At 43.2% G+C, this 26,990-nt stretch overlaps 1 protein-coding gene across 4 annotated transcripts in view; it reads left to right on the top strand.

The window, feature by feature from the left end:
• The window catches only part of slco5a1 (solute carrier organic anion transporter family member 5A1), a 37,124-nt gene that overhangs the window by 5,692 nt on the left and 4,442 nt on the right, over positions 1-26,990 (top strand). For all 4 annotated transcript variants that reach the window (XM_027274003.1, XM_027274001.1, XM_027274002.1 and 1 more), the window contains 5 exons: positions 14,709-14,841; positions 14,941-15,158; positions 19,641-19,805; positions 23,636-23,834; positions 26,403-26,562. In XM_027274003.1, the coding sequence (XP_027129804.1) occupies positions 14,709-14,841; positions 14,941-15,158; positions 19,641-19,805; positions 23,636-23,834; positions 26,403-26,562 (875 nt within the window). The remainder of the gene's footprint in view (positions 1-14,708; positions 14,842-14,940; positions 15,159-19,640; positions 19,806-23,635; positions 23,835-26,402; positions 26,563-26,990) is intronic.

Below are 26,990 nucleotides of genomic sequence, written 5' to 3'. Positions count from 1 at the left end.
TTGTTAGAAAAACCCAAGGGTATCTGATGGAGCCCCAGCCTGACACAGTGGGACTGTGGAAGCCTGTTTATTTACTAAGGAGGAGGAGGAAGAGAGGTGGTGCCCAGTTTAGGAAGAGAAGGAGCCTTAACACCCGCAGGGACAGCTTGAACACTGGTCTTGTCTGCACTCTCTGATTCATACAGACGCACTCTCATGCTTGCATAAGTACAAGGGGTGTGTTCTCGGCTCTCTCCCCCTGACAGATTTAGAAAGAACAGTTGCTCACAGTCTCTCTCTCCTGAGGTGTGTTTTGTGTGTGCGCAATATCTGTCCTGACCAGATTACAGAGGAAGGAAAAAAAACAGGAATGCAGCATTCAACAACATTTTTTTTGTGACTTTGAGGATTATCAGTCACGGCCCTGGCACGTCCCTTTCTGTCCTCACTCAGTCAATTTTATTAAAACGTGTGTCCTGTTCTGCTTTGCAGCCAAAGCAAATGCAGATTGTGCACAAACAGAAGCAAACACACAAGTCCCCAGAGATTCTGGCTTGCCCCTTCAGGCCGACCGATCTCATTTCAGGATTGGTTAGGGTACACGTTTGGGCCCCGCCACAGGATGGCACACATATAGAACGAAGCCGGCTCTGGTTTCATCACTGTCCCTTTGGCTTATTCTCAAGTAGGTTTTAAATATCTCTGCCCCCTCTTCCTCCACTCAGTCCTCTTGGACACACAAGCCTTCAGCGTTACTCAGCAGCAGACGACCTTTTTAGCTGCATACTGCCGGGCTGCCAACTATTACTACGACTCCCTTGTGAAATGCTGACCCCTGTGAGGCCGATCTAGTGCCACTGCTGACAACTGTCTGTGCTTCAAAATCTTATTACTGTTTTCCTCTCCGCCAACCTGCACCTCTCAGATTTCATCTTTAATCAGTCCACAGGAAGAGTAGGAGTGATGGAATGAGGCAGCGAAAGTTCAAGCAAGTGTGGGAGTCTGTTTTGTGTCCAGAGGCAGGGGTCTTAAACGCAATAACTGTAGTGCGGTCATCACTCAACCTCCATTGGCCAAAGACTTCTGGATATTTTTCAATGTTGTGGCCGGGTTGTTTTGACAGTGTGGGAAGGTTCCTGGGGAAATGCCACAAGAGGTTTTTTGTGATAGCAGGAGCGCTGAGAAACCTTTTGTTTTCAGCTGTGCAGGAAAGAAATTGACATTTTTTTCTTTGTTCTTGCTGACTCTTTGGTCCATGTTGTTCTTCCAAATGCTCCTTGATCCCTGGCTCTTGTTGGCTCAGGTTGAAAATTAAATAATGCTCTGAAATACCTTTGAAGTGGTTTAATTCTCACTGAACGAATACACTGTTAGGGAATTGTTCCTTCTCATGCATTTTGGGATGTTTAAACATCAGAAATCTGCTTGGGAAATCAGATATGACGTTCAGACTGATTAACTGTATGGCTGAGTGGTTTATGTATTTGGGCAGATGTTATATGGTAAAAAAAACACAGGAACCGCAGACACTTCCACTCCCACCCACAAAGCCATGAATCCTAATTATTGAACATCTTGCTGGATTACATAAGTCTGTCAATCTGGATAAATTACAGTGCCTCATTCACAAACGATCCTGATTCACATCTAACTGATGACACATCTCAATGTGACATCTGTACTTGCAAATGGCATAATATATTTTACTCGCTGACTTAAATACTGCTTCTCCTGGAAGTGTTTTATGGCCAGTAAAAAAAAAACAAAAAACAAGAGGACACTTCACTCTGGCGGTCCTTTCGCCTTTTCATCTCTGCTGCCTGAAAGCACTCAAAACCTGCAGCCTCTCTCTGTATTTTCTCTGATTAAACTAATCAGCATTGTGAGGAGAAACATGTCCTTCCTTTGCTTGTTGTGTCCACTCCGGAAATGAGTTGTTGCCAACAATTACCAGATGTTTATCTGTTGCCCATAGCACAGTATGTCCTGATGGCTATCAGCACAGAGGGTACTGTTTATGTCACGCACCAGATTCCCCAAAAAGACTGAACTGCGTTGGGATTTGACCTGCATCAACTCTCTCTCGTTCAAATAGTTACATATACTGAAAAGAGAGAGAGAGAGCCTGTACATCTAATTCAGGCGGTTACATTACCTCTCCCCCGACCTCTTGTGCATCTTATCTGCTCAGCTCACTCTGCCCTGCAGCTCGATTCAGCCTTTGGGGGTGTTGTCAGGAGTGTTATTTTGCTACAGAAATGATGAACATAAAAAAAAATTCCTCCAGTCTAGTGTTGTGCCCTTTAGAGCGGTGGACCGGCTATTGTTCTCCTTGACCCCTTTGCTGCTGGAGGGGTGAAGTGTTGGCATTTCCATAAGTGTAAGAACATGCGGCGCACACAGAAGCAGCGGTATCTGACGAACAAATGCTATTGTTCACAAATATGAGGATAATGTCTGCAAATATTATTCTCCATATGCGTATCCAAACTGAATGACTCACTAGGGTAACATTAGTGATTAAAAATAAAGCATTACTTTTTAATGTGTTTAGTTTATTTTACACACTGGGTGTCCTTTTTTTTTTTTTTCTTAAATTGCCATTTGTCCCCTTCTGACCTTCAGCTGTTAGTCTACTGTGCAGGCTGCACATATTAGACCCATCTGTGTTGAACCTCCCGGAGGGACAGGAGCCCACTCTGAGGGAGAGGGATGGCACTAAACAATTCCTGACCTAGCCCTGTGGGATCACTGCTGCACACACACACACACACACATGCGCACGTACAGCCAGATGTGCTGAAAAATAATGCACTAAAGCCAAAAATGTAGCCTGACAGGCGCACAGACCGGGGCGATGTTTTACCGTGCACATTCATCCGTCTGTCTTAACGGCTCTGCCAGACTCTCTTATGCCACTAAATGTAGCGTAAAGCTGGTTGCGCATTATATAACGCAGCCTAATAGGCTAACATATAACCGCGATACAGCTCATTGGAGAGACAGTGTTTTGACAGGAGTCGTCCAATGATGTTAGCTGCGTTTGCTCGTTGTTGTGGGAGGAACATGGGGAAAATGCTGTCTGACAGTTTATTAAATGTAGGATTCTTTTCACTTTTAGCTAGATACCGGCACTTTTTTTTTTCCAAAGCTTGCTGCTGTAACACAAATTTTTGATGCTTTTGTTCCTGTAGCTGTGTGGTTTACATTTTAGGGGGGGCCTGGTTGTTAGGGGTGTGAATGGTGAGAGAGCAGCTGTTGAGAGCTGGCACTGTGCATGCACAGGGGGTGTCTGTGCGCACATATATACATATGTGTGTGTATGTGTGCGTGCACCTGCAGTTGGGGGTGGGTGAGGTTTGGGGCTTTGGGGGGGGGGGTTGTTGAGAGCGAGCACAAGTGTTTGCAGGAGGCGGAGTTTTGTGTTGCAAAGTGTACTTGGTTTTCCTACGAGCATGCTAGCGGTATTTGAACACATGCGCCCGTGTGATGAGACTGCAGAGAAGTCCGACCCATCAACGTCAAGGCTGGCTCAATACACGCCCGTCACAGTGTGTAGGAGGCACCTCTGCAGCAGAACAGTGTACAGAAACTGTTTACCTGCCTGCATCAAGGCCCAGCGGTGTGTAGTCACTCCATCTGCTTTTGTGTTTTTCTACCGTAATTCTGTTCTCATGAACTCTTAATCAAAGTAATCATGGTTAAGATCAGATAAACTCAGCTTATTTATATGTCAGTTTGGCCTTTTTATCCTACCATTTAGTTTTTTCCACTGTTGCCAAGGAAATGAAGCTCAGAAATTTGCATAAACACACTTGGCATAAAGAGCCGTGTAAATATGATTAAGAACATGCCTTTGATATCCTGGTTAATCTCATGTTATGTTTTCTCGAAGGCAAGACACATGCTAGAAATAGTGCTTTGCGTGTGAACTTTCACCGTATTTTTCGTGTGTGGTCTGTAGATTTGGAAACAACCTTCTAACTTGTATACTTTCCTCTTCAGGAGTAGCTAGTACAGGAATTAGAAAGGAGGATGCACTGATGAATCGGACAAATTCTTTGGCACCAGCTGAGGATGAGGAGTGGGGGGCACCCGCTTTTAGCACCACGGAGCAGATTGCTGTGCCACGTTTGTCAATGGGAGAGGCTGAAAAGCTGCAGGTGCAAGCTTGTGGCAAACTAACACCTAAGCCCCTGCATACTCACGTCTGTAATGCGGTTATATCCCCCCCCCAAGACCAGATGCCCCATTCATGGTTGCTCACCAGCTGAAAGATTAGACTGCCACTCTCTCAAATGCTGGAACATTATCTATGCAAAGACAAACACACAGAGTGGTGACAGACTTGGTGTGTTTGACGCTGGATTTATGAGCACTTCACTGGCGTGTGTGTGTGTGTGTGTGTGTGTGTGTGTGTGTTTTGGCAGAAGCGAATGAAAGGATGTCCTCAGATTGGCAGAAAGGCGTACATGTTTTGATCAGGCATAATAACGGCATGCTGTTTACGTCAACTGAAGAGGGTAAATGCCCAGTTTATCCCCCCAAAATGACTCCTACTGTTTGACAAACAGCATGGTCAATCTTCACCTGAAAAGTCCTTTTATAAACCTCGACAATACCCCTTATCCCACATTTCTGATGACTAACCCTAATCTGGAATAATTGATTTAACAGCTTGTTTAGAAAGTGGGGGGAAAAGGCTGTTGCTCAGCCTGTACGTTATGTTCTGTACATTTGCAAAGTACACACAGACCTTAACTCGTCTAAAGAGGAGCTTTCATAGTCCGAAAGTACTTGAATCTGCCCTTTTCAATTCATTACAAGCAGTCAGTCCAGGATGAACTAACAATTGTGTATTATCTCAAATGATGTAGATAGGAACGGGAGTAAAAGTCACAAAGATGGATTAGGATAAAAGAAATCACAAAATATGATGGATTAGACAATTATGTAGAGAGCAGAAGGATTCACTAAATGTGGCAGTGTGTGAAAGACGTCTAAGAAATTTTAGAAAGTGAAGTAATATGAAAGTGATGAAGCACAAAGGAATTATCACATTTTTCTTCGAACGACATCCCATCACTAAACCTTTTTTTAAAGAGAACTGTGTTGGTTTGATTGGCTTGTCACAAGGGGAGATTGGGAGGAAGAAAGAGTGAAATAGATTTCTGTCTCATAAATAACGCTTTATAACGCTGGCATAGATGGTGAGAGCTTTTCTCCTCCTTTCCAACAAACTCTTCTGACAATAAAGTGAAGTTTCTTTGTGCACAGCAGTCACAAACGTCTACCTTTTTTTTTGAAAACCGAATTTTATACAACAGTAACATCAGGGATGAATCATCACACACTCTCCTATCAACAATCTCCAGCAGATCCTGTTTATAAAAATAACAAGTGCAACTGTGTGCAGTGTTGTGTGCCACAAGCTTTATCAGGTTTGTCTTACAATAGGCTTTCCGAGCGAACAATAAATAAGTTTACAACCGCATCAGTCAGAGGCTGGTGCATTCAGTCTCTACTGCTATAGCTCTATCACTGGGAGCCACAATAAAATGTAAGCCTTGCAACAGAGAGTAACTTTCAGCATCAATCAGAATACGGAATTATGTAAAACAGCAATTGGGACATAAGTCACCAAGAAACACGTTGTTGTTGTTTCATTCAGCATAAATCACAATAGTTTTTAAAAAGGAACCCCCACTTGAGTAAATTTGATTTCAAAAGTGTTTTATAAACTCAGACTTGGAATCTTTTGTCCCGGACAGAGCATTTGTTCACCTGACAGTGATGGATTCAGAGGCCCAGTCACAGAAGAGTGAACAGCTGAGGACTGACCTAATGTGCATCGCTGGCTGGGCTCTGCACTCCAGTTCATTTTTGGCGACTTTGCCAATTTAGATTCTTTGCATTCAGCCGTACCCCCCCACCCAGCCCATTCTAACCCTTAAGTGGATTCTGGTGGACGTCGTCAGCAGCAGATTTGCGGTCTTTTGCTGTTCGTGCAGGCCCAGAAGCCTTAGGCCAGCATCAGAATCAGCAGAAAGTGCTCATTTGGTGTCAGAGTTAGGATCCATGACCCCTCTGAATCATGCAAAAGTTGCAAAAGATGGGAACGCCTTGCATGCTGTAAACTGAAGTGGTGAGGAAGGTCACTGCCACCAGAACTTTTTCTTATGTTTGCACACCGTTATGCATCTTTGCTACTGCACCATAACATCTTGCATAGAAACCGTTTTACAGTGTGTTATTGCACATGGCTTTCCCTGCACTACGGCAAAGATTTGGAAATTATTGTTCTGCAGCAAGGAGCTTTGGTATGACAAAGAGGACACGATTTCAGATACTTTACTTTAAAAAAAGCACTCGTGAAGTGTGCATAGTAGATTTATGAATTGAAGAGACAAGGTCACAGGGTCAGAGTTTGCTGCATAGAAGAGTAGCAGGGGAAAAAGAACGGGAAAGGGCAGATCTAAGATGCTGATCAAGTTCTTTATGCGCCTTGTGACCAGTCATGTCTTCGCTTAAGGGGGCTTATAACAGTAACGCCTCAAGGTAAAGTGGTACAAAATCCTGATGGGTGGCCTTAAAGTTGATTTTCAAGAGCAAGAAAGGCTTTGATGTCACTGTTCATATGGTTATTAGAAGTCGTGTCTGACTGATAAAGTCTTGACTCTCAGTCTGTGCCAGCCTGTACTGACTGCACACCAGGATCAAAGTTTTTTACTGTACTTGATCCATTGAAATATGCTACAAGGCGTGATCTGAGCTCCATACTTACCTTTTAGTCTTTTACCACCTAGTGCTCTGCCTGTGGGACACCAGCGCTGTGTAAACCTTTCGCTGATTGCTTCTGCTGTGTGTTACATGAAAATGAGCATGCCATTTCTTTTTTTCCATAATAGAAAAGATATTGTCTTTTGCTGTGTGTCAAGTTCACCGATGCTGGCAAGTGCGTGCACACACGTAGCAGTGGCATATTTTTAGACCTGCTGAGGCTGTGCTCTGTTTGGGTGCCCAAACCGACGTGCCAAACCAACTGGTGTGACACTGCAAAGCTAAATCTGCGTGTTTTCATCACAGAGACAATATCTGCCGGCACAAAATGGCTTCTTGACCTGTTTGTACCAGACTGGAGCTGTGCAGCTGCCCGGTGTTCTCCAGTTTTCATCATCAGTCTCTGTCTATTTTTGCACAATATGTGCTTGTGTGGTTGTTCACATTTACTTGTACGTGAGCTTGGATGCCTAATGGATAGCACTGACTGGATCTGGATTATGATTACCAATCCCACCCATTTAATTTCATCTCATTTGAACAGGCCACTATAATGTGTGTATGTATGAGTTTCTCTGTCCAGGTCTGACTTAATTTCCACCATCTCTACCACCCACCTCTACTTTAACTTTACTTGGTCTTTTACTCTGTTAATGTCTGCTGATTTCCATCTGATTCCTCTCTGCTTGCTCTTATTATTCTATAGGAATCGCTTGCGCAAGTACCTATATAGACCTTTTTTCCATTATTCACCTGATGCTTAATGCAAGAACACGCACAGTCACACAAAGACAACTCCTCTCTCAAGCCTATGAATGAGAATCTGCGCTTATATGTTCTCGGCCCCAATTTGCAGTGGTGCCACAAGCAAGCAGTACTTTCTGAATTTGTATGACGATTTCATATTTCAGTATCTGTTGTTGCTTTTCTTCTGTATGAAAAGCTTCTCGTGCAGTTCATTTAATTCCTGAAGGCAGCAGGACAGGCACACAGATGCATCTGCAGCTTCCGATTTTATAAGTGCCGGAGCGTGGTGCCATTGTGCACGGCTGTCCACTGTGTTTACCTCCATTAAAATTACATGCAAATGACACCAGGCTGTGTGTGGGGATAACCACACACACGCGCACACACACACGCAAACACACACAGAGCAGGCTGGTCAGTATCCTGCCTGTTTATGCGACAGACAGGAAATTACAGAAGCTCATTAATCTTGTGCGTCACGGCCTTCATTCCTACTTAACTTTATTTAACAAAATTTCAAAAGCTCATGTTTCATTATTGCAATGCAATACACTGGACTTATGAAGACGATGAGAGTATATAAGTTTTGTTTCTATGTAATTTTGTTCTAAAGATCAATACCCTCTTTGCTTTCTGCAGCTAATGGATTTAAAGAAAAACATGCCTTTGGATATACAATATGGCTTTCTGGTTGTTTGAGTATTGTCTAGATAACTGTTATTGCTAATGATAATGCAGTTTGTCCACTGCTATTACTTTGTATATAGATATATATATATATGTGTGTGTGAGAGGCCACAGTCCCCGTGGATGCCCTCTGGGTAGAACCGTAAGGTTAGGACTTGTAAGAAGACACTGCTATGTCAGCAAGTCGCCATAACAATGCCGTCGTTCCCCTATTTCATTGTCTTTTTCCTCCTCTTGTCTCTCGGCCGGGGGAAGGTCACATGACTGAATTGATCCCCATAACACAGGGATATGTAGAGCGTTGTGCCTCTCTTTTCGTTCTGTCTCTCTCTTAACAGCAGCAAACTGCATAGATCATCTGTCGTACAGTCGTCACCTGCAGCTCCACTTTCCAAAGAGCTTTAGGTGTTTGAGGTGGACCGTACAGTGCAGCGTATCAGAATTCTGAAGTGGGTGCTGACGTATTGCATAAAGTAGATGTTATTAAGTGAAGCAGAATAGCTCATTTAGGTTTTTCTTTTCCTCTCATTCAGCAGGTGTGGAAATCGATTATTATGCCACGTCACAGTGAAAAGGTAATGTGCGGCGCATAATGCTCCATAAATCAACATGACACGGCTCTTGAGTAATGCAGTGAAGAGAATGCGATTGCATCTTTTAAAGATTAGACAGATCTGGCGTAACACACTGAATACAGATCCAAGGTCGTTGTGTTGCTGCCTGCCATCCATTCCCAGGCTTGTTTTAGGCTGACTGAGCTTTGTAGGCTAATGGCCAGGTAGAGCGCTACATAATTCATTGAAACTAAGTTTCCAGCCAGAGAGCGGAGAGGGATTACGGAGCCAGGCTCATACCTCAGCAGCCTTTATTGCAGGATAGTGACAGGAGAGAAACAAATTCCAAAACAAATGAGACTTACTGCACATGGTCGGCATGTAAACATAAACAGACTGGGACTCTGTGGAGCTGCAGATGTGACGAGGGCAGCCTGACATTGATGGCTCTTCTCAACCTTTTAACCCTGCAGCGTTCTGGAGAGGTAGTGAAAGGTCCTGTCCCCTTATTTTGTCCACGTGATTAAATCAAATCATTAATCTGCGGTAATGAGTTTGGCCACCGGGGAGCTGCTTCATTAAGGTGCAATGAGCTTTCTCATCAGGTCCGGTTGCACTGCGTTCTCTTCCTTCCTTCTTTGCGGCTCTGGCTGTGTCTCAAGGGTGAGGGGTGAGGAGAACAGAAGGTCAGGAGAGGTTGATGGGGGAGGGGGACACGCACGCACACACCACAGACACCATTTTCTTGTTATGCCTGAAATTCCACTCAAAGCCAACACGACGATGGAAACAGCTGGGTATATATCCCAGGATTCCTTGCGTTTTCTGCAAAGGTTGCCATCTTTCAGAGAAGGGAGGCTGGCGGTTACAATTCGAACTGTGACATGAAATGAGTGGTCAATTAAGAAAAGAGTCAATGAACTGAAAATGTATCAATAATCTTTGATTATTGACCAGCTATTTAAAGTCTGTGAGAAGTAAGGTTAATACGTTTGTCAGACCAAAGAATTCAGTGTTATTAACCACCCAGCCAAATTTGAATGATTAAAAATGTCGACAAGTTTATGAAAGTACGTGTCAAAATCAGGTAAAAATGAGCAGTGTTTCTGCTGAATGCGCTCAAGCCATGCCCACTCGTGCACACACAAGTGACTGAAATGTGTCAAAAAATGACATGACTAAGATTGAAACACTCTGAACGAGATGAATTAATCTCTGTCTCTCTGCCAGGGGTGCAGGGTTATGCGCAGGGTGGCCTCAGTGTGTCATTGAGCCACCCTTTAGGACCACCCAAAAAAATGTAGGACTGAAAAACTGTTTAAACGTCTAACTCCACATTTCAGTTCAAAGTCTTTTCACGTTTTTAGCAACTATTTTGCAACATATTCAATGTATTTTGAAAGAAATCTCAGAATTGCCCTTACACAGATTTAAGTCAAACAAAAAATCTTTTTAAATGCTATTTATTTCTCTGTTTATATGTTTGTTTTGGACTCATGGTTGGTCCTCATAAACATCATCTTGTACTGTGGAAAATTGTGATGAGCATTTCACTTTTGACAAGATTGCAGCCCTAGATAGCTGCAAAGCAACATAACAAAATAATAAACAACACAGCAGCTCTAAAGTGAAGATAATTTCACCAATTCACCAAAAGGATCAGCAGCCACCTGGCCTTTTACCTTCTCCCAATCATGCTTCTAATTCACACCTCTTCTGCTCTTTGCTGCCATTCTTCTTTTTTTATTCATTCCTACAATCTCTGAATGAGTCAGTGCCACTCATGAATGCAGAGAGTCGGGAGGAGTGTGGAGGAGGCAGAGTGAAGACAACAGAGCACCACTGGTCCCTGAAGGTTAGATATGAGAGGGATGTTGCTGAGCAAGCTTTATCACTCTGTTACACAGCAGGATCAGTCACCACAGATTGCAGCCGAGCTCCTCTCCTTTTCTCTCTCTCCGTTTCTCTCGCTTCCCCTCTCAGATCTTATTCTGTTTCTTCCTACCTCATCTGTTTTTCCTTGTCTCCAGTTTCTCTCTCTGCCAAGTTAAGTTAGCCTGTGCCCCGTTTCTCTCTATATCCAACTATATTGCCTTTCTCCTTCCGGATTATTGTCATGTGAATCTTTCCTCCTTCTGCTTGACACTGCTGTGTCCATTCATCACAAAACACTGGAGCACTAAACACTAAATTGGGGTCAATGATGCATAATAAAACTCGCTAACCTTACCCCTCCTTCCCTCTTACCCCAGATGCCCTTGCACCTCTGCTGTAATGTGTCCACGTGAATGCACATAAGCGTTCATGTGTGTATTCAAGATGCAGGGGGGGGGAGTCTGACCTTGGTTGATGTTAAAGCCACCGAGTTGTAATTGAAGCTTTGACTTTTCTATCCAGTGCTCACGTGTGTGTGTGTATTCAGGGTCTCGTGCAATAAACTTTGTCTCAGACCTCATTAATATCGTGTTGCTGATATTGGATTCTTCCTGTAATATGTTAACTTGCATGCTTTGTGGCTCCATCCTCAATTTGTATCTTTTCAAGCATGTCTAATGCATTTAACAAAGTCAGCACAGAATCACCACTACCTACTGAAAGTCAAGCTGTTTGGTCCCATAGATGGTTTAGATGCTGACTTTGTATAACATAAGAGTGAAAAACCAATAACTGCAATGGAGAGCTTCTAATCCATTACCTCCACACGTGTAGAAAGCAATATAAAGCCTGTAATGCATTGTCCTTCACATGCTGCTGGTAAAGGTCCATTGCGTAACTGAGTAAAGTGAGCCTGTAGTGTGCCATGCGTTCTGCATTGGCAGGCACCCTCTGTGCTTCACTGACGTATGTCACAGCAGTACACGTGTATGTGTGTGACTGGGTGCTGCTGCTGTGCCAGCATATTCCTCAATCCCACATGGCTCTGCCCTGGCTGCCCTTCAGTCCAGCCGCAGCCCTCCAATCCCTTCATCCCCAAATATCCTGGCTCAGTGCCGAGCGGGCAGGGTCAGGGCAACGAGTCAGGCGCGGTTTATGACCTCCCTCCGTCCTCCAATCGGGCAGAACACTGTTAATGTGATGAATGGAGTGGCAAGGCAGGCGCTTACAAAATCACCCAAGGGGGATAAAATATGGCCGTCCCTGCCTGGGTGCCCAGCAACAAGGAGGATGCAGATTGGAGGGCAACCAAAGAACCATACCTGCCGCTTAACCTTTCGCCTGATGAGTGGACGGTTGGGTGCACTCAGTGTGCCTGGCTCAAGCCACAGTGTGTTTAAATGATAGTGTATTATATTCAGGGCACAGGAAGGGTCAGCAGTCTGCAAGGTGAGGTGATGAGAATGATTTATCATTTTTCCTGTGTTGTTTATAGGTCATTGTCTTTAGTTCTTAGATAATTAGTCAGTTTTTCCATGGAAGTATCAGGATTTTGAAGAGATCTTCTTCTTTCTTCTCCTTCTTTTTAAATTTGTCATTGGGTATCCATCAAAATTCCCTCCATGTGTTGGAACTAGCAAACGTTTATAGCATTCTAGATATGGAGGCCAGTCACTGTTTGATAGATTAAAGCCTGTGTAAAGTCAGAATACATATGTGTTAGGAGGTTGTCACATCAAAGAGGAAAGTGTTATTAACCACTTAGCCACATTTGAATGATTAAAAATATCAGATGTTTAATGTTCATTTCTGGTCCCAGTTTAAATTTTTACAAGCAGTGACTTTCTTCTCTTTGTTTTTGTAAGCTAATGTACAGTTTAGAAACAATCTCTGAGGGGGTTTATTTGTATGCACCTGTCAACTCTTCAATCACTTCATTACTTTCTGCTGAAATGGCTTTTTTTTAAATGTATTTTAAAGGCAGGAGATTTGAATTTGCAATCTATACAATTATGTGTACCACCTGTTCAGACTCCGTCGTCAAGGTCTAGTCGGCGTTATAGCCAGACTATATATTGCAGACTATGTTCTGCGCTTTATAGATGGGAGCCATTATGCTGTCTACCGCAAACGTGTGATTCACTAGCTAAGGCTTTGTGAGACATTCTTTTTTAATTTCAAGATGGAGATAATAAGATAAGACCTCTTGTCGTCCTTGCCAGCTATAATTAATTGTTTATTGTCTCCGTATGGTAATTCATCCAGTTACCATTGTCTAACGGTTTGACTGCTGCGCTGAATTGACTCTACAGCCCAGGAGGATATGAGAAACGGCACAGTGAAAGGAGTTAAAAAGATAAAATAAAATATGATATGGGAGAGGAAAGACAGAAAGAGGCAGGAGATGCGAAAGAGGGACGGACACCTGATTTAGGTGTGTAGAGAAGTGATTCATGTCTACTCATGTCGATTTTATAGGAACGGAACCTTCAGGCCTCACACGTAACACACTTGACATGTTTTACCTTTTCCACTTCATCACACTGTATGTGTGCAGAAACATAAAAGTCGTCGGAGTCAGGCGAATTGACCATTGTTGTTACATTTTATGTTCATGTGTGTAAACGTGTGTCTGTGCGCCTGCTTTAGGCTGATAAGAAGGTTTTGTTAAAGGGCCTTTTGTTCTTTAAGCAATATTTTCCTCTCTTTCTCTTTTTCCCTATAGTTTTTGTTTAAGGAGGCCATGATTTAATTAAGTCTAGATAAGCATGTGGGCTTTGACATTGTTGGAACCACCCCGCAGGAGTCAACATGCATGTGTGGGCTCTGTTAGCCATGTCCAGGTTTGGAAAAGGATGTCCAAAAAGCACTCAAAGTGTTGGGATGCTATATGCAAATATTGGCAGGGCCGATGAAACATTTGGCAAAACAGACTGAGATGAAATGGCTTTTTGAGCTTCCACTCTGACAAAAACAAAATGTTGTTGACGGAGGAGAGGTTTGTGTGTGTTTTGTGTCTGTATGCATGGGTTAGTTATGTAATCTGGCAGAGAGGAGGTGATTCTCTGGTCTCTTGAGGCGAGATTAGACATTTGAGGGCTGTTCTGGACACACAACACACCTGCTGCTAAACAAAGACACACGTTTGAACACACACGCACATAAACTGCAGATGGGTTTTAGTGCGGGCATCCAAGAAAGTGACATTTGAGAGAAACAAATAGAGGAACGGGAACGTTTTGCTGGGTGAGAATGTCGTGTACTTCACAGAAGCATTTTAATGCATATGCACGCACACACACACACACACACACACACACACACACACACACACACACACACCACTCATAAAGAGCTAATCCCTTCCCTCAGTCTCACACACACACACACACACACACACACACACACACACACACACACACACACACACAAACTGATGGCTAGAGGCAATGTTCCAGGTGTAATTATAGAAAGTTTTGCCCCCTGATTACAGCTAGTAAATGGCTTTGACGTGCATCTCTACTGGATGTCCGCAGGAGGTTTTTCCACTTGTCCATCTGAGGTTATCTAACTTTAATTACTTTTTCCTTCCTGCGGCAAAGTGACGAAGCGTGATTGCCTCACCTCAGTGATGGTTTGAGAGCCCCAGAGGGTTAATGCCGTCCTACCCCACACTCCCTCTGAGGTTTGCTAGTGTTAGAGTGCCACAAGCGTGCCCTCAGGTCAGAGTGAGACCTCTGGAGTCAACACTTGCAGACATTTTAAGGCTGTGAGAAATGACCTCTGGGCCGGTGGAGTTCCCACTGATCTCAGTGCAGGTGTTCTGAACACGCTGGACGATGCATCAGGAGTAATGAACAGTTCCCACAAGTCTAATTTAAACAGTCACGGGTAACAGTGGGTCATTAAGAGCTTTAATGAAGAACGTGGAAAAACTTGTAGGCTCTGAAACAAAGTGATGTCTTCCTGTTTTAATCCTGAGAGTTTATGCTCATCAAAACTTATTTATAGTGTTTCCAGTTTGAAAGTATTTTGAAGAGTATGTTTGGAAATGTTTCTGATTGGTTCTTTCTGTGTTTCTTCCAGCCATTATGTATGTGATGGGAGCCCTGGGACCTGCAGCTGGCTACTTGCTGGGAGGCGTCCTCATTGGCTTCTATGTCGACCCCAAAACTGTAGTCAACATCGACCAGAACGACCCTCGCTTTGTTGGCAACTGGTAAACACGCCCATGCATCTATACGACCACCCCAAGCCTTTGCATGCGTTCCCAGTGTGATCTGTTCTCAATAACAACCTATCCGTTTCTTCCTCTCAGGTGGAGCGGCTTTCTCTTGTGTGCCATAGCCATGCTCCTGGTCATCTTTCCCATGTTTGCCTTCCCCAAAAAGCTGCCTCCGCGGCACAAAAAGAGGAAGAAGAAAAAGATCAGCTCGCCCGGTGACGTGTCCAGTGACGACGATGTGATGAAGGAAAAGTCGAGCAGCAAAAGCCAAAATGTCTCCTCCTCCATGGGCTTTGGAAAGGACATCAAAGGTGAGTAACAGATAACATCTGCCCATCTTTTACACCTCTGGACTGCTTGGTGTACGAGAATGAGCGAGCTATTGATGTACAAATGGGCTATAATCCAATCGATGGTCAGGATTTGTCATCTTATCTAATAGTGGAAGCTCCAATGAGATCTCCTTTAAAGATCTTATTGATTTGTAACGGAGGAGGTTGTCCACACGGTTGACTAATGAAGCAGGTAATTCACTGTAAACATGGGCAGTTATAGTGGACGCCAGCTTCTCTTTACTTCAGTAAATTTATAGCTAACATGGTTAAAAGTCACTGTCGAAGGCTTCATGATTTTTAATTAAGGACAATATGTTTTTGACATTATTCCAATCCAAAACATGCCTTCTTCAGTTAGAATGAAAATATTGGAGACGTTTGTCAAACTGCTTGCAGATGTGCACCTCTGTGTGTTTGTTATGTATTCTCTGAGCCTGATATACCAGGAATCTCCTGGTTTTCCCTGGGAGAGCCCCGTGGTTAAGATGAATTCTCCTTCAGTGTTTCCCGGTGTCCTTTTTGTTTGATTTTTTTATTTTTTTCCTTAGCTCGCAGTCAGACAGCTCTCTCTCTGTTTAAATGAGCTCTCAGGGGAACTCGGTCACGTTTCCACACACAGGAGTAGACAGACTCGGCAGGAGAGCAAAACTATAGCATATGTGTCCGTTCCCACTCTTTATTATATGCAAGACGGCTAAAATGAACTGTGATATGTATTTAAACGGGTGCACACAGATAGATTCATGCTTGTATGGGTTTCCCAGAGACAGGATTTAGTCTCGGAGAACAGATAATACACACTGTAAGCATGAATGCATTATAGCTTTCTCAGCTCAGTGGTGGATCGCCTGCTGTTTTACTTGTCCCAGCAGGATGTTTTGGACTGTTGTGCAAACTATGGCTAATTTTGCAGACTCGAGCACTTCAATATTTGGATCTGTAATGTATTTTGCTGCCGAGCGCGTCCTTCTATTGAGGTGTATGTGTGTTTGTCTATAGCACCAATTCAGCACTTTCTGTGAAGGATATGCGGCACTGAGGTGCATTTTCTTGCCCTTCAGATCACCAGCAAACACTGAAAAATGCTAACACTGAATATTTCCAGTAATGCACATCAGAAGGACGCACTTTTGATTATAGACCTCGGTCAGCTGCTGTTTGCAGGCAGTTCCTAACATTTCTTAGATTCTGCATTTCATGGAGTTTTAGCGAGCGTAGATGAATAACTGCAGCAGCTTACTGTATATTGCAACCGTATTTTAATAGCGGATTACTTACTGGACGGGATTTAGAAGACATAGATATAGTCATGTAAATGTATATTTTGCTATTAACACAGTGCTCAGTTTCTCCCATAGATTCTACTTACTAACTTTATTTTCATTATGTGCTCAGTCAATTAATTGACTAATTGCCTGTCAGAAAATAGGAAATCTTTGCCTTTAAGCTGACTAATTTATCTCAAGGCACATGGAAACAAACAAATATTCACACTACGGGCAATTTAGAGTCACCTATTAACTTATTAAGTGTCTTTGGACTGTGGGAGGAAGCGTGAGGCGTGTGAGGCGACAGTGCTAACCACTGCACCACAGTTTCAAATCCTCATATTGGAGAAGCTAGAAGCAGATACGATTTTAAAGAATTAATTGATTAATAAGATAAGTTGGTGATATATTTTCTGTCGATCGACTAATTGTTGAATGCTAGCAGAAGGCACAGCTTCTGTTAAGCCAAAAGTTTGGATGTAAGTTTTGGTTTCTCATTCTCATGTTCAGATAACAGATTATTTGTCAGATTATACATTTATAAAAACTCTTATCATGTGAGTACATGTCATGTGACTCTATTATCTATAAGTAAATATTATTATCTACTATTATGCTATTATCTCTGCTCAAGGGGAAATATTCTGCAAAAAGATGACGGTTGAAACAATTTGACATAGTCATCAAATGAATTCTCCCAAAAAAAAGAGCAAGTGTGGCAACTATTGCGAGCCAGTGGTCTGTCTGATTAAGAGAGCAGCTGCTGTAGACGTCAACAGGACCTCGCCATCTGTCCCCCCTCCAGACAAGATTACAGCCCAGCTCCACAGGAATGAAATAATTAGCGTCACTATTCTAATTCTACCTTTTGATCTGAGATAACACTGACAGATGCTAACATTTGCCCGCCTACAACCAGATTAGTTGAATTAGTGCTGAGACGGCTATCCCCAAATCAAGGCACCGAGCCGCCAAGTCAGGCTGGCCAGCTTCAAAATGCCCTCCCCAATAAAGGACGATAATAATCCACTTTACGTACTTCCTGCTGTTTCTTTTGTTCTTTCTTTGCCGTGTGCGTGAAGCACATGGCACAGAAGTAACCCCCCATGATGGCCTTAAGTCTGTAAAGTCATAATGTCTTCCCCCAGCCAAGAGCTTAAAACACTGGAGATGCCAAATGTTTTTTTAGTGTGACTTCTGTTCTCGGACGTGGCCCTTAATGGAGCACACAGGGAGTGAGAGAGAAAGGACGGCACGGAAAAAGAACAAAAACTAAATCTGAAAACCTGAAGATAATATTTTAGTTTGAAAGACTCTGATAAAGTGGTAGCTGTCCTCCCCCATCTTTCATCCTAACACATTTTTCATGCTGGAAAAAAGCCTCCAAATTTCAAATTCATTGAATATAGAAGCTTTTTGTGCACATAAGCAACTCGCTTCTTTAAGTTACTGATCATTATTTTTGATGGAGGGACCTTTGCTGGAACCTTTTTTGGATTTCAGCTGCATGAAAAAGCAAAGAGAGAGCACCTCTCTTTGCTGTCTTCAGTTCGCACGGTGTAAAAAAAATAAATAAAAAAATCTTTCATGAACTCAAGCTATGAATCTTTTTAGCTTTTTTTTGTCATTGCGGTTATGGTCATGAATGTAAGAAGCAAGACAAGAAAACAAAGCAGCCATCCACTCTAACAGCAGTTCGCTCCAGCTCAAGTCAATGTAGCATGTCTTCCTCAGGAAACAATAACCAGGTGCTCTTACTACATCAACTTTCTCTTATAATGTAAAAAAGCAGCAGCTTGAATCTGAGGTCCCTGTGGATTGCAGAGATCCCCATTCTGTCAAACCGGCTCCTGAAATCTTTTGCCTCAGTCTTGTTGAGATGAAGTAGCTCGTATGTTCCAATGACCCTGAGAACAGTGTTTTCTGCCACTTGGTGTCTCTAGCAAGGGCATTTGAAGCACACTTTTCAAATGCAAGAGGCTAGACACAAAACAAAAAAACTGGAATAGTAGCCTTAAAGCTACCTGACAGTGACAGACTCTCTCCAGTTTTATACTGCTGCTGTTGTGCCGATTAGCTTAGGAGACATGCAGGATTTATATAACAGAGTCAGCCAAGGTTACCTTTTTATTGTGTACATGCCACAGCAAATGTCAGAAACATTGTGTTGATGAATGCATTTTTGACATATCTGGCATAGTACATGCCCTCAGATTCACCCTTGGACACAAGCAAAGAATAGAAAACACATTTTTATCATTTAAGGCTCTTCAGGAGTCGCTTTATGGACGACATGATGCCAGCGTCATGATTTTTGAAAAGATAGTCGTTCACGAGGGAGGCCCACATTTGAGTTGCCATGACAGCAAGCATCTGCCCTGCTGATGTGTCTGTGTTTAAGAAACTGAACCTCCGTTATAGCTCGTGTTTGGAAAACGATTCCGTGCCGCATTTCCTCCGATGAAGAGAGGTGACATCATGAGTTTTATCTTCGGGGATCGATCGAATCATAGCGCTTCCTACGCAGTTCTGTTTGTCAAAACAAGTGTGTTGTTCTGCCTGGTAACAGTAATGTACTTACAGTTTGCCCACATAACTTTTGAGTGACGGGACGAGAGGGCATTCTGCGTCATGTTAACCAAATCACATGGCCGCTGTCCTCGAGCAACACATAAAGGGCATGTTTGCCCTTGTTGTTGATGAAACAAGGATGACTGCATTCAGGCTGCATTTGCAGAGCTTGGTTTGTTTTGGGGCTCGCAGCAGAGATCCAATGATCTACACATACAGCAAAGTCGCTGCTAGCTATACAAGTTTCTTATAGCATGACAGTGTTTCAGGCTACGACTAGCATCTGTGTTGCATGAAACAAGGTTACTAATCCAGCTGTAATGAGACAAGGTTGAATGTGAGCGTTTATTTGTGTGTGTGTGTTTCAGAGACATTTAAAGACGGTGTTAACTCCACTCTATTATTACCTAAGGTTATCATTACATAAGGTTTATTGGGCTACAGACACGGCTTTTTCTGTCTTTTCTTAATTACAGCTTTCCCGTAATGATTCTTCTTCTGACGATTCCGTCGGGTTCGGTTTGTGTGGGAGTGAGAAGCAAATTAAGAGCCTGATCGGGTGTTAATTACAGCACCACCTGTAATGAAGTGCTCCATCTTGTCTCGTATTGCTCCGCAGACCTCCCCAAGGCAGCGCTGAGGATCCTCAGCAACATGACCTTCCTGTTCGTCAGCCTGTCCTACACGGCGGAGTGCGCCATTGTCACCGCCTTCATCACCTTCATTCCCAAGTTTATCGAGTCACAGTTTGGTATCCCCGCCTCCAACGCCAGCATATACACCGGTAAGTGGTTCTTTAGACAGTGTGGCTGTCTTTGTTAATTCAATTCACTCATTCACTCCTTACCGTATGTTGTGAGCAATAAAGGAAAATCATGCTTCCATTTCAAAAGATCCAGAAGAATATGATGGCGTTGTATGGCTCGCCTGTAAGATGAAATGAAAAATCAAAACAACTAGGGATGAAACTAATTATTCATTTTTGATTAGAGAATCATCTTTATCATTTTTGGTATTAGTAAATAGTAAAAATTTGCATAAGTGCAACTTCAGAATACTTGTGTTGTCTGACTGAGTGTCCTAAACCTAAAGATTCAATTTCCAATGTATATAAAATGAAGAAAAGTTCTCATTTCAGAAGCTTTGGTGTTTCTGCTTGATGATACCTTTGTATCATTCTAGTTGTTGGTCTGTCAAGAGACGAACTGATTAATCAAATAGTGGTTTTTATCACTTTAAAATAAGCACAGGTAAGATGTGGTAAGAAAATCTCCAAAATCGATGCATTGAGGACAAGAAAATTGGATCTTCCTCCTCTGGTAGCTCGGCTATTACTTTCCAGTTGTGAGAGAGACACGCTGGACATCTTTAGTAGGAGAAATTGTGTGTTTATTTGCCTTTTATAACAGTCGTTTCATAGGTTAATTGACTTGTCCCTGAAATATGAGGCAAAACTGTCCTCTGCACTGAGTAATCACAATGTATCACTCTAGTCTGCAGCATTTTCTGTAATGTTTACAAGGAAGAAATCATATTATAATTGTGAGAGTTTTAATTTTAAACCTGCATGTAAAATATTTACATAAATACACGCTCACATTATTTTTTTTCAACACTAACGTCTAATGAAAAACTTTTGTGTTTATTCTACATTCATTCTATGTGTCCTGATCCTGGACTGGATAATAAATGATATATCATCATGTATGCACCATTAGTCTTCACCAGTTAAAGCGCACATTTGTTCTCACCTCTCCACGTGTGCACCGTGATTCACAGTCGGGCGGCAGCGCTATGAGTCACGGAGTCTCTTTGACTTTCATTCAGTGATGAGCTTCCATTACATCCCCTGACTGCAACACTCAAGTCTCTCTTGACTGCTGGAGATGCATTCATCATAACATAGACACACACACACACACACACACACACACACACACACACACTACCCTCTGTGTGTGTGTTCAAGAATGCTGCTGGCTAACATATGGTCATCTCGAGACACGCAGCACACACATATACACACACACACACAATACCATTGCCTAATCTCATCTGCTTGTTGCCAGGATACAAGGGGTAAGGGCAAACGGGTGGTGCAGTCGCCATGGCTACCCAAATGATGCCAAGCTGCTGGGATGTGATGATGGTTGAGGAGGAGGAGGAACATGAGGGATTGTTTTTTTTTAACCAGAAGACCAGAAAGGTGTTTTTTGTTTGCTTAATTTAATTATTTGCAACATTTTATCAAGTAATAACAATATAGTTAGGCTTTGATTGTGGTTTTAAATTGAGGCCAATTTATCAAACATAATCTAGTTAGGATGAGCTTTCAATTATTTTAAAGGTCAATAAAGATTTATTGGCAGAAGGTTGCAGGTATGGAATATAATAATCAATAAAAGTGTGTTTTAATTAGTCTATAATCACTTGAAAATAATAAATCTTGGGCTTTTGTTGACATACAATGGGCTCTTTATAACAACTGAAGGAGTGGGGCTGCCATGTCACACCAGCATGTTCCTAGACAAACCAAACACTGGCTATAGATAGGCTCTTTCATGTTTTTTTTAGGGGGTTCCCAGCCACTGTAGGTTCTCCTTCAAGCTTGAGGAAGAGGAAGGTGAGGCGAGGTGTGTTCATTTGGTTGCATCTACACTGCTAGATGTCACTAAATATTACATACTGGACCTTTTAAGCAACAGAAGTTCATATTTAAGGACAAAAAAATAAAGCTTGACATTCAGAGAACTAAAAAAATACTAGAAAGAAAATAAAGTAACAATTTGCTAAGTTCAGTTGAGGCTGATAGGAATATCATTATTTTTGCAAGTAGCAGCATGGCTAAAAACTTGAAAAAGAAAAGATTTAGCTATAGCAATCTTTTTGTGACTGCTTTCAGCTAAACATGCTCTTTATAAATCCACTGAAACACTCCGTGTGAGCAGCAGACTGCAAGCTGACAAGGTTGGCAACTAGCTGGTGAAAATAGTTGAGCATTTAGCTGCTAAAGAGCCACATATTTCCCTCAGGACTTGGCGGAGAGAGAAAATCAGATCTAAAAAGTGAATACTGTTCTCACATTCATTAAGTAGCCAGAAAGACAATTTCAAATGAATACTAATGTCGCGTCATTCGTGCTCGTTGCAACAGAAGTTCATTTTTATCAACTTAAAAGGTGACACAAGGCGACGTCAGCATCGTGTTTATGGCTTGTTTCCAAAATGGAACCAGCTAATAGAGCGTAGCCTTAATTGCCAGTGTAAACTGAGAAAAATCAGTATAAAAGCTTAAATTAAGAGTGTCAGGTCAGAGTCTTTCAGGTAAAATTTCTGAGCTGCACGGGAAGTGATGAATTTAATCCTAAAAAGAGACGTCATACATTCGTCTTACTGAAGCGACCTGTTGGAAATGAAGCATAAAAACCACAGTGAAGTCCCAAAGATGAGATAAATCCTGCAAATTACCACCTCGACGAGTGTGTATCTTGCCCTGTTCAAGACCCACCAGTGCTACATGCTCATTAGATGTTGCTACAGAAATAGCACTGTAACATATCACACACGCCTCCCTCAGCTGCAGCCCCCCCATGCTGCTGTTGCTGCTCTGCCTGTTTTCCTGACTCTTTTTTCCTCTCTCTCTCTCTCTCTCTTGTTTGACACTCATAACCTCAGCCACTGTTGCTTTCATATCTTATCTTCTCTGTCCCTGCCGTACGAGCCTCAGTTGACGTCAGCAGCACAAACGTTTGACACGAGAGTCACGGCTTCATCGATGTAGGATCTCTGTAATGTATTAGCACTGACACACACGCATTTATCAAATAACTCCCTCACAAAAATCACTCACATTTATACCAGCAAAGCTGTTAATCCAGATAAGATATGTGCGCGTCTTTATGTCACTGATATGATATCTGGTTTGTCTGTGCACACGTTTAATCCTGCAGAAAGCACAGAAACATGCACTTACAGGATCATTTTATTCTACAGCTGTCTGTTGCCTAGCTCTCACAGAGACACTGTCTCTATCGCTTGCACATATACAGAGGGAGAAGCCAGATGACATTTCTGTGTATTTGGATCACTTCTCTGTTGATCCTCTATCTTTCAGACGACCCTCCGCCCCCGATGACTGACCCTGTCTTGCTCGTTACCCGGCGCGTGCGCCTGTGGCTGGGCTGCCATGTGCAGCTTTGCCTTTCTTCATGCTGTCAATTAGACTAGCTCAAGTGGACTGAGAGCACGTGCCGCAGCCTAGAAATGACTCACGGGTAGCCTGCAGCGTAGCCTGGTCACAGTGATGCAGCAAAGCCTTTTCTGAGTCTGTTTTTCCTTTTTTGAAGTTATTTATTCTTAGTTTAACAGGGGAAGTCACATTCAGACTGAAAGTGTCCAACAAGACATCTTTCATCTTTCAAGAGCGTGACATTTTCACACGGTTATGTTAGCGGGGGCCAGATGAAGATACTGTAGATTAGAGTCATGCCTTACAGTAATTTATTCAGTGTTAACATTTCCTCACGACATAAATTAGCTGCTCTATTTCTGTGCGACACGTGAAGTCTTCCCTCCGTCTCACCTGCTCTTTCTTTTTCCCTGATCTCTCTCGCAGGTGTGATCATCGTACCCAGCGCCGGGGTGGGCATCGTGCTGGGGGGCTACATCATCAAGAAGCTGAAGCTCGGTGCAAGAGAGTCAGCCAAGCTCGCCATGATCTGCAGCGGGGTGTCTTTGCTCTGCTTCTCCACGCTCTTCATAGTGGGCTGTGAGAGCATCAATTTAGGAGGCATCAACATACCTTACACCACTGGGTGAGGATTCTCTGTCTGCCTTTTGCTTCATAAGCTCCTTTTCTGTGACCGTACACAAAATTAATCATATCATATGTTGTTCTTGGGGAGCCAGGTATACACTTTTGTCTTTCAAAAAAAACCTTAGTCTGCACATAAAATGATATCTGAAATCCCAGCGGAGGTTTTCGGGCCTTGGACGCTGTCACCGCTCCCATCATCCTCATGTGTTGTGGCGTTGTGTTGGGAGTGCGAATGACTAATTAGCAACGCTGGCATCTGCTCTCGTGGCACCAGTGAATCACTCTGCCACCTCTATTTCTGAAGCCGCCGCTCGACACCACATCAGCAGCCAGGCTGCAGAGTTAACAAACAGTCATGCCCGTGTGTCAGGGCCCGCGGATAAGCAAATACGTGCGCGTCTGTTGGCACACACGGTTACTCGCACAGACAGACACATGGAGTCACCTTGGATGATGCACTGCGGACATATTGCATATCTACTGTATTGATATCCTTCCTCATTCTAGTGGACGCCGTTGAATTCAGTCAGCTAACGGCACCATCTCAGCGTCAAACACACAAAGGTGAAACTGCTAAACCTCTGTGAAATTTACTTTTCACATAACTACGTTAATCAAAGAGATTATTTGCCAAATAGTCCGAGTGGCCTTTAAAGCCCCCATAGCTGACCCATTAATAACTGCAGTCTTTGTTTAAGCCGGTGTTTATAGGGAGGTCAACATGACCTGTGAGCCAGTGGGGCTCCTCATTATGAACAGCACCGGTCACTAGACACTGCTAGCACCTTCATGAGGAATGTTGAGTCCAAGCCCACCCTTTGTGCCACTCGTCTGTACTCGCACACCAGTCTAGACGTAGGAGACTGTTTGACAAAGAAGACAAACACCAAAGGTCAAGGTATGCAGTACTCTTGGATATCTGCAAACGTGTTCATAAAGCAGCAAAATAATGATCCATTGATCTGACTCTTTGTTCTAAAGTAAGACCGCAGAATTTGTTTCCCATCATCCTCCCTGTTCCGTGTCTGCAGTGCCAAACCACATTAAGCCACTCGCTCACTTTGGCTCTCTGTTTGGGGTTTATGCAGTGACACAACATCTGGAGAGTTCAGCGAAGGCTGGAGGTTTAGTTTTGGGGCTAAAAAAAAAAAAGGACATTTGCAATCAGTGCAGTGAGCTTACGCCTTCAGCAGGGTTCATTCGGACCGGTTTATGCACACACACACACACACACACACACACACACACACACACACTCCCTCTCTCTCTCACACACAGTGTCTGGAATGTGACACTGTTATGTCAGGACAGGCCCAAATTTGCTTCCCGTCTTATAAGCAATATGAAAATGAGGCTGGGCATGGCTTGAAAATGATTCACTGAAGTAAAAAAAGAAAAAGAATTTTCCTAGTTGGCAGTTTTTAATATGCTCGTGTCGTACAAATAATCATAAAAAATCTGATCAGAATCCAAACTTTCAGAAAGAGATGTCCTGTCAGTGTTGGGTTTGTTTGTTGGTGTTTGTTTTCACATATAGTCCCTGACATTGAAGGTGGGAATGCCCTGTGCCCACAGCTGTGTGTGTGTGTCTGTGTGTCTGTGTGTGTGTGTCAGCGTCGCTCCCAGGCTGCTGTGTTGTTAGTGCTCGTCCCCGGCTGTTCCGCAGGGCTCACAGCAAAGCTTCCCAGAAAAAACCCAGGACTCGCTTCACTGCTCCCGGTTCAGACGAAGCCAAAGTCCTGTTTGGCTTACAGCGACCGTTCCCACACTGCCTATCGAGTCGCTGGAGGTGTCACTTCCTCGAGCCCCTTCGTCTTTGTCCTCTTATCATCACACATCACACAAACCGGCGGAGGGCTAGATTAAAGCTAATTAAAAGGATTATGTGCAGAAGATTAATATTGAGACACAAACTCCAGTAAACATGGCTGAGGAGAATGGCTGCCTCTTTGCTTCATATCAGACACGCTCTGCACTAAACAGACATTCATTTTACTGTAAAATAATACGGAGTGATGCCATGAAGGGAAGGAGATTGGGAACAAGACGTATTATCCTCTTTGCAGCTGGAAGCACTAGGTTTGATGGGAAATATGGTTTAAAAATGTGACACATAGCACCATGAATTTGCTTTCAATTTTGCTGCAGCTAAATGCCGTGCTGCCATCCCAGCAGGGCACTGACACTAACCTAAATAAATGAACATGTAGAAAATTAATAAACCCCCCCTACAGATAGTTAAATGGCCGAGTCCCCTGCCACTGGCCCTCGCTGACACAGCGTTACTGCGAAAATGCACAAACTAAAGAAGAAAAACAGCCTCGTCGATGCTTTTGAACATATCCAATATGTTTTTGAAAGGCTAGGAAAAAAAGTGTTACAAAGAAGCACGTAGGCCCTGCGCTGAAATGAAAACCTAAGAGAGATAAGTGGCCGACTGCTTAAAGACCACAAAGAAATGGCACTGAGAATCCAGGCTCCAGAGCTCAGTTATGTGGTAGTGGGGCACAGTAAATGGATATGATGGGTCCCTCTTGTTCCTAACAAATGTTTCCTGTGTCTGCAGTCCGACCCTGACGATGACCCACAGGAACCTGACGGGCAGTTGCAACGTAAACTGTGGCTGCAGGATCCACGAGTACGCTCCGGTCTGCGGCTCCGATGGCATTACCTATTTCAACCCCTGCCTGGCTGGATGCAGCACCGTGGGCAATGACAGCACCGGGGTGAGCGCGCGCACACACACACACACACACACACACACACACACACACACACACACACACACACACACACACACACACACACACAATCGCTGCACTCCCAGCTTCACTGTTTTCTCATCTAATTTCCTATGAAATAATTGCTATGTAGCCATTTCTACATCAAGTAGAATCAAAAAGGATTGATGGGAATGATTTCAGAGAACTTTGCTCAAGGACACATTAATCATGCTGAATACACAAAGAGCTGTCCTCTGAACATTCCCCCCACTGAAAGCACGGGAAGTGTCAGGCTCCACAACAATGTCGGATAGGAAATTATAACAACACGAGGAAAGGAAATGTCCAAATTCTTTATCCAGATCACTGATTAGATCGCTGGTGCCACCCAGTCTGTCTGTGCGTGTGTGTCTGAATTCACATTATATTTG

This window comes from Larimichthys crocea, chromosome XXIII, assembly GCF_000972845.2.
Source record: "Larimichthys crocea isolate SSNF chromosome XXIII, L_crocea_2.0, whole genome shotgun sequence".
NCBI lineage: Eukaryota > Metazoa > Chordata > Actinopteri > Sciaenidae > Larimichthys > Larimichthys crocea.
This window is presented reverse-complemented; position numbering and strand designations above follow the sequence as displayed.